Here is a 13,565-nt window from a genome sequence, read left to right as displayed (position 1 = left end):
AAAAACAAAAAAAAAAAAAAAAAAAAAAAAAGTAGAAAACAAAACCAAACAAAAACTCATCTTCCTCTGGATTTCCGGTAGTGCTCTAAATCAATTGCTAAAATGACACACTAAATTAATCAATTAGTTTAATATTAATATTTGTACGCAACCTTTTGACCATCATATAATTGAACCAATCTCCAATAATCTGGAATTCATATTATATATGAAATTTCTATGATCAACAAATTTAAAACATAGATGAATAGCAGGAGTACTAATTAATTGAGAAAATACTAGCAAACATGAGCACGTAACAGACAAAAAATAGTGGCACAATGCGTGGTAGCCCACTATATAGTAAAAGGTGGTGTCATTTTCTAATTGTTGGTCACTATTATTAGCAGCAGGCTAAGCCTTTTTATCTTATTATAATGCACCCGACACATTTTTCAACCCCCTCTTTTTAAAATATGTATTTTCAAGTACGGATATAACAATAGTCTAATAGTAAATATAAACATCCGAGGTAAACTCTCAGAATCACAACGTGTACATTTATGCACGCTTTCCTACCGTATATTTTCATTTAACTCCGTACATATATACTGCATGTGAAATGAAACTAGTTTAATACCACTACTACTACTACTACTAGTAGAACCTAGTATCAATTTTATTATAAAAGATACATAAATTGAAATGACAATAAATTTCATTGGTATTACATATATCAATGAAATTAATATATATATATATATATCTTCAAAAATATATATATGTATATATATATATCCTTAATTTTACTTGTATTCTTTATTCCCAATGAAACATACATGCATAAGAAGCAGGCATGAATAAATTAAGGGTCGTATATGAATGATCGCCTATTGAACTTGGCACTTGGTACTTTTGTCAACAAGTTCTGCAGCCACACAAACATTGAAAATAATAATTGATAAGTTTGGTGAAAGACTAATTTTGTCGGGGGTATATATCGTATGGTGTCTCTAGTCTACAAGCAATACAAATGTATTAAAGGTCGTATAGTACGATATATAGTGCGATATAGTACTACTACTACTACTTACTTGGGATATATGAATACCATATATTACTTAGAAGAAAAAAGAAGTGGGTTATATAATTGGAACCCTACCTGAAGAACTAGCATTCATTATAGACTATAGTACACCACCTCTCTGCCCTTGCTGAATATGCATTTCTCTCTACGGTGGGCATGCATTTGGAATTGCATATAGAGGTAGTGTTGTGAAAAGACTAAGCTCCACAAACAAAACAATACATGTATGATAAGGAACCGTCGTGCCGTGCAAGCGTGTTCCACTAGAGTCACTAAGTTCAAACTATTGTGTCCCCATTGAAATAAAATGCAGTCTTACATGTGGTTTTTCATGTCTCATTTCAATAGGCCATGTATTTGGCTTCAAGTGCATAGGCCCTATGTCCACTTTCGGGCTTCAACTGTTGCTAGCTAAAGCTAATCATCTACCCACTAATTTGACATGCATTCTCATGGTTTGCCATGTGTATATATATAGATGGTTTCTCTTTCACTCCAACTCAAACTTCTCAACAAGAAAGTGAAGCTCAATTCAAGTCAAAAGAGGAAAGAACAAAGAGAGTTTACTATTCATCACCAATATGGGCTCAGCTGTGATAGATATTCCAGATGGAGAGGGAGTTGGAGTTACTCTTAAAGAGAAGAAGAAATTTCAATTTTCTCTTCAACCCATTATTTCCTATCTAAGAGAAAACAATAAGAAGATCCAATTTTCTCTTCCTCCCATTGTTTCCTACCTTAGAGAAAAGAAAACTAAGCATGACATGAGAAGAATTATTCACAGTACCAAAGTAGGAGTTGCCCTTGTTTTGGTTTCACTTCTCTTCCTCTTGGATCCTATTTATGTTCAAGTTGGAGATAATGCCATGTGGGCTATAATGACTGTTGTGGTCATCTTTGAGTTCTATGCAGGTTTGTTTGTTTATCATACATATTGTTATGGATTTATAGTCTAATATATATGGTCACTAAAAAAAGTCCCAAGTCTTCAAATTTCATTTTTTTGCTGCCTTTGTATAATATTGCAGGTGCTACACTAAGCAAGGGTTTGAACCGTGGAATGGGAACCATATTAGGAGGTGGGCTAGGGTGTTTAGCAGCAACTTTAGCTCAAGAAGTTGGTGGGAAGATTGGTCACGCAATTGTTGTTGGCATTTTTGTTTTTATTTTTGGTAAGTGATAGCTTATCAATGCGGTTATTATTATTAGTAACACATAGTTTACTTTTTTTTTTTGGCTTATGATACATGGGGAAGGGAATTCGAGTACAAGTTCTTCTTCATGAGGGAATTGTGTCACACAAACGTTCACTTAGTTCTTATAAACAGAAAGATTAAAAAAAAGTCGAAAAAAATGCCATTAATTGATATAGTAATGGAGTATAGCTAGTTTGTCACTTATGTGTCCAAGTTCTCTATCTATGTGTGTTCCATCAAAATTTTTAAGCTCAAAAATTAATTACTATTTTCTTAATAAGTTATCAGTTGTTGATGATGCATGCCTTACCAATGAAAGAGAAAGAAGCTTATTAGTTGGTGGTGGGATACTGAAGTGGCATTCTACAGTGCAGCTTTTTACTATAGAGGTCATCCTGTTTATTAGTTTATAACACAAAGATATTATTATTATTATTATTATTATTATTATTATTATTATTATTATATATGAGAAGGGAACCATGTATACATTGCTTCGTTGGTCATGACAGCAATAATCCTGGGAGAAGTGCATATATTCATTCACTTCATTAGGCAAAAGGCAATGGCTTTCCTTTCACTGAAAGGAAAAAGTTAAATGACTAAATTAACACTTAACCTTTTTAAAGTGTAATGACAGATCAAATATGAGATCATGCAAAATATATCAAAGCTTAAATTAGTTATCAAAGAACATAAACGTCATGCATATATATTGTTACTCTCAACATGACCACTATATATGCATAGTAGCCTAGGTCTTTAATCTTCATAATCAAACCTATTTCTTAATAACTCTATTCTCATTTTTTCAGCTGCAGCAGCAACATATGCACGATTAGTCCCAAGAATTAAGAAGAGATATGACTACGGGGCCTTGATTTTCATCCTCACCTTCAATCTAGTTGTGGTATCGGGTGTACGTGCTGTAAAGGTCTTGCAAATAGCACGCGAACGTCTCTTAACAATCGGGATGGGTTTTGCCATCTGCATTTTCATAAGCTTGCTCATCTTCCCAATATGGGCTAGTGATGAACTTCATGACTCTATAGCATCCAAATTTGAAGACCTTGCGCGATCTATTGAAGGTAAGCTTCTTTATTAAAGCAAAAAAGAACATATACAGTAGATTTTTTAGCTACATATAGTAAACCACGATGTCAGTCTGTCTTATAAAATTTATGTTGTTTCTTGCAGGATGCATGGAAGAATACTTCGGTATTGTGGACGAAAAAGAAAGTCAGCCCAGTGCCAAAAATTCTAGTAGTTGCAAATCTGTCTTATACTCCAAGTCGAAGGATGAGTCATTGGTATAATATTTCTTCTTTTGACTCAAATTATCATATACCAATAAGCTATCAATTAGCTAATCCTCTAAAACACCATAAAAGTTCATTACTATTAAACATGCATGTTTTCTAAGCTACTAGATAATATGATATACATAGTGATTTTGTGAAAGCAATGATGCAAGATATACCTTATCCTTAGAAAGAGAGACATGTTTACTAACTATTAATCGTGGAACTTGAATGACCTAAAGTTAGCTGAATGTTGCTTTAACCTCAGACATACAGAGTCTCTTAATGTTCTTTTAAGTTCTTTCTCTCCTTGAAAATTGATAATTGTCATCTTTGTTTATATAAATCTTATCAAGAAAAGGGAAAAGGATGCTCAGAAAGTTCTACTGTATTTTAATTTTAGGCAAATTTTGCAAAATGGGAGCCATGGCATGGAAAATTTGGGCTTTACTACCCTTGGGGAAGATATCTGCAGATGGGAGAGCATCTTAGAGAGCTGACAGCAACCATCATTTCAATGGAAGGCTGTCTTCAATCTCCTAGACAGGTACATAATTCAATTCATTTGCTCTTATAGTAGTCAATTAACCAATAAAGGTCTAGCAAAATAACTTACAGGAAATTGATAAAATTACTATCAATTAAAGTATAAAAGTTTATAAATTGACATGATAATGAATACAATTTTTATTACTTCAATACCATAATAAATTAATATCATAATTTATTTTTTTTGGTAATTGATGACATATCAATTTATAAGAACTAGTAAGTTATCCATGTGATGCACGAATAATGATGTAATATTTTATGTAAGATGATTTTGAAGAATGTTGTATATGTATTGTAGCATAATTGTTATAGAACTTCATTAGTAATGAGTTTATCATAAAAAGTAACAATTATAAATTGTACACACATATTTATTATAATTATTCAATTGAAGTAATGAGGGAAAAAAAAAAAAAAACTTCGAAGGAATATTATAGAATAAAAGTTGATATACAATGTGTCTTTCTCTTTCTCCTTATTTTAAAACAAAATACACATTTCAAACACCCACAATCAATCACATCTACATCATTTACAAAACTCACAAATCCATAACTTCCGACTTTAACATTAAAATTGTAACTGCTATTATTACTCAATATAAAATGCAAGTCCCCCTTCCTTAGCTGTAGCCAACTCATATGGGTTAGGATTAAATGAAACAATAATGTTAGAGCGGGGTAGATGTCATGGAAATATTGAAGGTAAATGACATCATTTTTTGTTTGTGTGTATTTGACATGATATGACATGAAAAGTTATGGGTAGATATATATAAAAGGGTGGAAGTGTAAGAGGTGAAAATGGTGCATTAAAATGCAGAGTTTTGTGTGTATGTGTAAGAGATAAAAAGTCTTGAAATATTGAACCAAATGATACAATTTTTTTTTTTTTAATTAGAAAAGTCTTGAAACAATAAACCAAAATAAAATAAAAAGTCAATATTTAATTTATTCTTATCTTTGATGCGGCACTTGAGAATACTTCAATTCTCTTTATATAGAATACACTACTTGGCAGAATCTCATACTTTCCCACATGAGGTCTCTGCTTATATATATATATATATATATATTACATAGAAAATTTTGTAATATCCTTAATATCACTATAACTAATATCATTGAAAAATCACTTATTTCTTTTATTTGAATTGTGTTATTAGCCCTCGACAACTCTGAGACACTTGTTCAAAGAACCATGCGAAGCAGTTGTCTCATTACTTGCAAGCACTCTAAGAGAGCTTGGAGAGAGTATCTTGAAAATGAGAGTATGCCATGCAGAGAAAATAGTGCCAAAGTTGAAGTCAAAGAGACTAGAGTTGAGCTTGGTCATTTCTCCCTCAAAGCTAGCAACTATAGAGAATGGTGAAGGATATACAATAGCAACCTTTATGTTCTTATTGATGGAGATGGTGAAAAAGGTGGAAGAACTGGCAAAAGAGGTGGAAGAACTTGGAGAACCTGCTGGTTTTAGTACTTATTAGCTTTAATTTATTGCTCCCTCTAATCTATGAGCAGTTGCTGTACACAACCATTTGCCACTTTTTTTTGGCTTTGGTATATACATATATGTTTTTTGGGAAAGAAGAAAAAGAAATGGGGGTGGTGTTTATAGGAAATGACTATATAATCAGGGTTGTTTGTTGGGGGGGGGGGGGGGGCGGGGAGGGAGGGAGTAGAGGGATATAAACAAGGGAGAAGAGAATATAATCAATATTCACAAGCTTGGGGATGCATGAATAATGATACATCCTATACCCTTGTAAGTCTTATGCTAAATTACAGAGCTAATAATACTACCTTTGCTGACTAAATCAAGAATTGACTCTTTTTAATCTAATAACACCAATATCTAAAATCTAGTTAAGGCCAAAGTGATCAGGACTTTCTAGCTATGGCACCACAAGCACAATGAGGAGAGAAAATTCATCACTACGTAGTGGTACTATCAAATAAGTGAATAACATTTAACTTTCAATGGCAGTAAAATCATATACAACCAAAGCGAAATAGGTAGTTTGAGTGACATTTTTTCAATCTGATCCAAGGTCCAAACTGACTGTGAAAACCCCAAAGCATAACATGTAATTTAACATTTCTGCATTGGTAAATGGATTTTCTATTAAGTGGTTACAAAGAAGGAGGTGTCAGTTGTCGGGGGTGAAAAAGTTTCCTTTCCAACAAATGAGGTTTATGTTGGGTTGGGAAGTCTAAACCGAAACTCGACAATGGGCTTGATGCACAGCCCAAAGGCTATCGGTGAAAATTCAAGAAATCCACTATATTTTATGCCTTGGGCTTAGATTGAGACTGACAAGAGTAAGCCATGAACGATCCCTACAGCGGACATGTCAACATGGTTAAAAAACATACTGTAAGAAATAACCTAGCAGTAAAGTGTTTCTGCAGAAAATAGCTCAGCGGTAAAGTAAGGTAAAACAGGATAAACCTCCAGCTGTTAGCTACTTCACAAACTAAGGAAAACATCTACATTTTCAAACTCATCATCCATTAGCTCTGGAGAGGAGTTTTCTAATACAACAATATGAGGAAAAAATTCTATAGAAACAGTTACATCATAACCATTGATAGTAAAAGAATAAGTAAATATTATGAGTTCCATTATGACAAATAATGAAGAAAACTTAGTGTGAGATGAAGGGAGAGAGAGAGATCCCAGCTAGCTCAGCAAGATCATTATGGTGCCAAGACATGCTCATGAGTATAGTGAGTAATGAGTAGAGAGAGTCATTTGTGAGTAGTATGAGTAATGAATGAGAGTGTATAGTAAGACTGCTGGAGCTTTCTGTTAGGGGTAGATAAGTGTTTATGAGTAGAGCTATGTGAAGTGTTTTGAGCTAGGAGCTGGGGAATTTAGTTTCTAGGCTTGAAACTAAGAACTCAATAACTTTTTCAGAGCTTAGAGGAGGCTTAAACAGAGAGGTTAAGGAAAAATATTTCCTTGTGTATGTCTTAGTGTATCTTAGTTTCCTTAGTGTGTTCCCTTAGTATTAATGCAGAGTTCCATTTATATCTGGGTTTTTAGGGGATGATTAGCAAATAACCTCTGCTAAATCTTTCTCAATCCTTAGAAAATTCTTAGAGAATCGTTCTTGGGATTTTAGTTAATAGTAGTAAGCTCAGCTTTTAGAAGGTTGTTGTTGTTTTGGGTAATAACAGTTAGGATTTTGACTTAGTATTGAATGTTGATTGGCCTTTGCTGATGGGATTAGAGCATGCTTAAGGCTAATGATCTTGGCTATGCTGTAATTAGAATCAGAGCTCCCTAGGGCAGATTAAATCACCCAAGCCAGGTGTCAACTTTGGAGCCCTTGCTGGGAACTCTGCTGGGATCCCCTTGGTGCCCTCCAAACCACATTTCTCTAAGTTTCCCCATTTGGGGTTCATGTACTTGGTTCATGAACCAGAGAATACACATTTTTAGTATGAAAATGAGCTGATTTCATGTTGTTTCAGGAGCTTTAATTGCCAAATCATAGTTGCTCTTGATTTTTGACCGGTTGGGTTGGAGAAGAAAGAAGGGACAACTGGCTAAAGTTTCCCAGCTTTCTGTCACATCCCTCTCAGTTTTATGTCACATGAGAAATGATGGGATTTCAGCTTGTGAAGGAAGGATTCAACCTTTGAGGGACACGTGTCCCCTTTTGATCTGATTGGACAAGTTGGGACCTGATAGGACAGGGCTCCAACTGTTCAATTGTTGTTGAAATTTGGCTGGTCAGCTCACGTGATCTCTAGCTGCTGGGATTTGTGTGTGGGCTGGGCCAGCTTAGCTAGTTTTGTTATCACTACAAAATAAAGAGTTTTGCCATGGGTGATATTCATGAGCCTTTTTAGTTAGTTAATTATGGAAAAATAAGCATAGTTTCCATAAATTTTGTGAAAGAGATATTTTTTGAGAGATGAATAATTATATTTCCCATGAGTGAGAGATTTAGCATATATGAAACAAGTGTCAAAAATAGTATTTCAGCTTTGTAAGTATGTGCCAAAATATCATTTGGGCTTTGTAAAGTAGTGTCAAAATAGCATTCGAGCTTTAAACATAAAGTAATTGTTTTTGCCAAAATAATATTTTGGGCTTTGTGAAATAGTTGCCAAAATAGATTTGGGCTTCGTAAAATAAGTGCCAAATTAATATTTGAGTTTCGTAAAATATGTGCCAAATTAGTATTTGGGCTTTTAGAGATAGTTGCCAAATTAGCATTTGGGCTTTGTAAAATAGTGTCAAATTATTATTTGGTCTTTATGAAAATAGTGCCAAATTATTATTTGGGCTTTTAGAGATAGTTGTCAAATTAGCATTTGGACTTTGTAAAATAGTGCCAAATTATTATTTGGGCTTTATAGGATTTTGCAAATATATTGCCGTGTAGCAATGGACTTAGTAGAAATACCGTATCGTAACGGGTTTTAGAGGTGCTGCATCATAGCGGGCTTTGAAAATGCCGCATCATAGCAGGCTTTGTAAAGGTGTCGTGTAGCAACGAGCTTTGTAAAGATGCCATGTAGCAACGGGTTTTGTAAAGATGTTGTGTAGCAACAGGCTTTGGAGGTGCCACATCGTAGCGGGTTTTGAAGATGCTGCGTCGTAGCGGGCTTTAGAGGTGCTTGTAGTAAAGGGCTTTGTAAAGATGCTGTGTAGCAACGGGCTTTGGAGGTGCCGTGTAGCAACGGGCTTTGTAAAGATGTTGTGTAGCAACGGACTTTGTAAAAATGCCATGTAGCAACGGGCATTGGAGAGGGTTTTGTTGGACTTTTTGGATTTTCCTACAAGATAAGAACTTTTGGGCTTTTTATAGAGATGATATAATTTTTGTAGCTCAATATGGTAGTAATATGGTGAGTAATTTTGTGAAAGCCCAAGTTGGATAACATGTGAGTTATAATGGGTAATATTTGTGAGAGAGCCCAATGTAATTTGTGGGGTTTTATATAGGAAATATTTGTGGAAGCCCAATAACATGGGGAATATTTGAGTAATATGTGGGAGATAAAATAATTTATGGGCTTGTGTGAGTATTTTTGTAAGTGGGCTAATGAAATTAAGATCCGAAAATTTGTACCTCAACATTAGTTAAACTAGAGCTCTCATTAGTGAATAAATAAGCAATTTTAGCTATAATAATATATTCCAATAATTACATTACGTGGATTGAGAAATTTAAGCTTAATTAACGAATTCACATTATGTTTGAGAGTTTTTCTTAGGGAATTTATTAACAAGTCATAAAATAAATACAAATAGAAAGAAATTAGAATTAAAGAGAGATTAGAAAGAAATAGAAAGGATTATGGTGTTTTTTAATATATATATATATATATAAATTTTTGTAGGAAAACGCCGCTATAGGACTTTAAAACGTCACTGTAAGGCTTAAAAACGCCACTATAGATGAAATTTTTTTTTGCAAAAACTCGAGTTTTAAAGACTCGAGATGCTACTTTTCTTTATTGTTTCAAACGTTGCCTAACTAACTATATACAATTCTTTTGGACTGCTATTTTGCACATTACCTCGTTGCCCCCCTCGTGCCGATCCATTTTGTTTTATTTATCCCATTTTTGTCTTTGAGATTGGTGCCGATAAAATTTTGTGTTTGGCCATCGATTTAAGACTCACACTAAAACTATTTGAATGTTGCATATAAAATGAAAGACAAGGTTGGGCTAACAGCACTTACATGGGGTGATATTGTTGTTGTCCGCTATCTCTGGGCTTTCACAGTGTTGAGACTAGAATGATTATCACTGGTTGTTTTCCTTAAACAAAAGAAATTCTTTGACTAATCGTTGTTGCTTAAATTTAGACTACATATTATTTCCAGTAACGAATGGCCATTTGGATTTTGAAAGAACGGCAAATTGTTTGAGGAAAATGGCAAAGGAAAGTTTGGTTTTATGCATATATTATGACCAAGTGGTACAGAATTTTCAAATTGATGGTGCAGGTGTAGCATCACTGAAAGTCGTTACATTGAAACCCTAATGTGTCCATCAATAAGGGTCTAGTGAGAACGTGCCAAGAATATGATTAGCGACCCTTAAATTATGTGATTGACGATGCATTAATTTGTAAGACTTATGTAGTAGTAAAACTCTGTCAAATTATTCCATTTTATGGTTTAATGACACTGTAGAATAGGCTATTTGTATTTGGTGAATTATGCCGTTCATAGTGCCTAACATTCTGTGGTCCAATGCCCTTTTACTGTAAATAAAGGAAGATAACCACCACCGAGAAAGACAAACTAATGACACAAATCAACCAAGACAAAGAACTATTCTAATGACAATGATGGAAAAACCAATGAGACCCACCTATAAAAAAATGTCATAAAGTTTAACGACCCAAGGAAAAGCGCTAGTCACATTTGCGCTATACCTCAAAAGGACTAGTCACAATTGAGGCTCCTTGTAGTTGTTAATAAAGCTCAGATCTACCCAGTAAATACCCGATGTGGGACTCATCACACACCCACACACATCACACAATCAATCAAATTGGGGTATCACAATCTCCCTCACTTAAATCTCTAACGTCCTCGTTAGGGTCCACTTTGTGGGGTAGTGTCTTTGAGCCCACACAGGATTACCGAACCTGGCTCTGATACCATATGTAACGACCTAAGAAAAAGCGCTAGCCACATCTACATTATACCTCAAAAGGACTAGTCACAATTGAAGCTCCTTACAATTGTTAATAAAGCCCAGTTCAACCCAGTAAATACCCGATGCAGGACTCATCACTCACCCACACACATCACACAATCAATCAAATTGGGGTATCACAATCTCCCTCACTTAAATCCCTAACGTCCTCATTAGGGTCCACTTTGTGGGGTAGTGTCTCTGAGCCCACACGAGATTATCGGGCCGGCTCTGATACCATTAAAATTGTCACGTCCCGAACCCAACTATAAAGATAGGCACATGACAACCACCACACGCTTATAAAATAAGCTCCTTACAAGTGTGCAAGGCCTTCTTAGTAACTAAAATTTATCCTCAAAATTAAATCAATCAAATCCAAAATACCTAAACAATTTCCTTATGAATAGATCTCTAATATTTTAATAGGAACAAAAATCCAAACCTTATGTACATAATGCCAATTGGCCAATAAATATAAAACTATTCGAAGACAATTCAATTCCAAAATCACTAAGCTTCTTTTCTTGTTCACAACACAATATCAGAACTTCTAAAACTTATTATTCTTCATAATCTGAAATTGGAGGGGAAAAAGGGATGAGTTGACAACTCAATAAATAACCAAAATCCTAATAAATTTTATCAAGCAATAGATCTATAAAGTAATCAGATGCAATATGAGCCTTCAGAAGTTATAATACGCTATGGGTTTTCAAAAATTACTAAAGAAGTTTCATAGTCTTGAAATAATAAGTTGCAAATAGATCACATACTTTAATCTTACAAATATATCATAGATAGTATAGAAAGTAGTCAGTTTTCCATATATCAAAAGTTATAACTTACAATAGGTTCCAAAAATACATAAACAGTTTAAGTGACTCAAAATAGTTGAATGTTCAAACGTGATTCATATTCTTAACAATCTTGTGACTATGGTCACGTTATATCCTTGTGACTGGGCATTAGAGTATCAATGAATAACCCTCATTGGTTTGGATATCAGAGTACCAATGAATAACCCCAATTGGTTTAGGTATCAAAATACCAATGCATAACCCCCATTGGTTTGGGTATCAGAATACCAATGAATAACCCCCATTGACTGGGTATCAGAGTACCAATGAATGACCCCCATTGGTTTGGGTATCAAAGTACCAATAAATACCCCCCATTGGTTTGGATATTAGAGTACCAATGAATAACCCTCATTGGCTGGGTATCAGAGTAAATTCATAGTTAGATTATCCATAATCATATATAAGAATTCATAGTTTCTACCAAAAATATATCTTATTCAAATACATATATATAATCATATATTCAATATTCAAATCTATTTGTGATATTTCTATAATTCTTTACTTTAAATCAATATAGCTAAAAAAACAATTAAATAAAATAAACCTTATATTCAATGCTCATGTATATTTGTGAAAATTCTTTACTTAAAATCAGTAATACAATAGAAGTAAAATTGTAACAACTATAAACAATTTTCAGTAATTAAAATCAATTAGGATAAGGTTACTTACCTCAATCCAAAGCCTATTCAAAAATCCTTGCAGTTTCCCAAGACCAATCCAATGTAAACCTTTTAGCAAACTAAATAAAGAATTTGCTCCAAACAAATTTGTCACTTAGATCCTTGGACTTCAAATCTCAATGCCATCCAACACCACAGAGACAACAAGGCAAAGATGCTTTACACGTGAAAATACTAAATTCTTGGAAACCTTCAAATAATTGGTATTGGCTTCATCTTTTATCTATCAATAAGGAAACTTAATGACAAGTCAGTACTGCCCAATAGTGGCCAACACACATCTAGTTACATTGCCCTCAATAAGAATCATGGAATAAAAGTGATGTGCTTTTAGTGGTGAAATTTTGCTTAATTGGACATATACTAGTTGGCTTCTTAGATAGGAGAAAAGATGAGGAGGGGGGGTGGGGGGGGGGGGGGGGGGAGGGTGGACGGCAACTCCTCTTAGAAAATCTTTAGGCGTAAAAAGCAAAATACATAGGGTGGCTAGGGTTTACATGATACAATTAGGGTATATATATTGCTAACTTCAATATCAGAAATTACTAAATTACCTCTAAAATAAATCTCCTTTTGTTTATTTATTTATTTTTTGAACCGGGTATTACAATATTATGATGCCCCAATTTGATTGATTTTTTAATGTGTGTGGGTGTGTGATGAGTCCCACATTGGATATTTACTAGGTTGAACTGTACTTTATTAACAACTACAAGGAGTCTCAATTGTGACTAGTCCTTTTGAGGTATAGCGCAGATGTGACTAGCGCTTTTCCTTGGGTCGTTACATATGGTATCAGAGTCGGTCCGATAATCCCGTGTGGGGTCAGAGACATTACCCCACAAAGTGGGCCCTAACGAGGACGTTAGGGATTTAAGTGAGGGAAATTATGATACCCCAATTTGATTGACTTTTTTATGTATGTGGGTGTGTGATGAGTCCCACATCGGGTATTTACTGGATTGAACTGAGCTTTATTAACAACTACAAGAAGCCTCAATTGTGACTAGTCATTTTGAGGTATAGCGCAGATATGACTAGCGTTTTTCCTTAAGTCGTTACATAAAGGCTTTATTTTGACAAGAAAGAATTAAAATTCAAGAAAGGAAGAGACACAGAGAGATGGGTTTTCCTCCAAAATTTATGGTAGCCATAATTGCAATCTTTTGGCTGTGCAGTATTGCAAGATGTGTCCCAGACACTAATGTCACAACCGTTCTCTGCAAC

The 13,565-nt window shown here is 34.3% G+C and overlaps 1 protein-coding gene across 1 annotated transcript; it reads left to right on the top strand.

The window, feature by feature from the left end:
• Positions 1 to 1,123: 1,123 nt before the first annotated feature.
• Positions 1,124 to 5,760, top strand: LOC126709968 (aluminum-activated malate transporter 13-like). Its single transcript, XM_050410351.1, has 6 exons — positions 1,124 to 1,978; positions 2,095 to 2,238; positions 3,078 to 3,350; positions 3,460 to 3,572; positions 3,967 to 4,110; positions 5,281 to 5,760. Exons 1-6 carry the CDS (start codon positions 1,648 to 1,650, stop codon positions 5,599 to 5,601), a joined length of 1,326 nt encoding a protein of 441 aa, XP_050266308.1. The 5' UTR covers positions 1,124 to 1,647; the 3' UTR covers positions 5,602 to 5,760.
• Positions 5,761 to 13,565: the final 7,805 nt, after the last annotated feature.

Source organism: Quercus robur, chromosome 12 (assembly GCF_932294415.1).
Source record: "Quercus robur chromosome 12, dhQueRobu3.1, whole genome shotgun sequence".
NCBI classification, from domain to species: Eukaryota; Viridiplantae; Streptophyta; class Magnoliopsida; order Fagales; family Fagaceae; genus Quercus; species Quercus robur.
The sequence above is the reverse complement of the archived record's forward strand: the minus strand, read 5'-3'. Positions and strand labels throughout refer to the sequence as shown.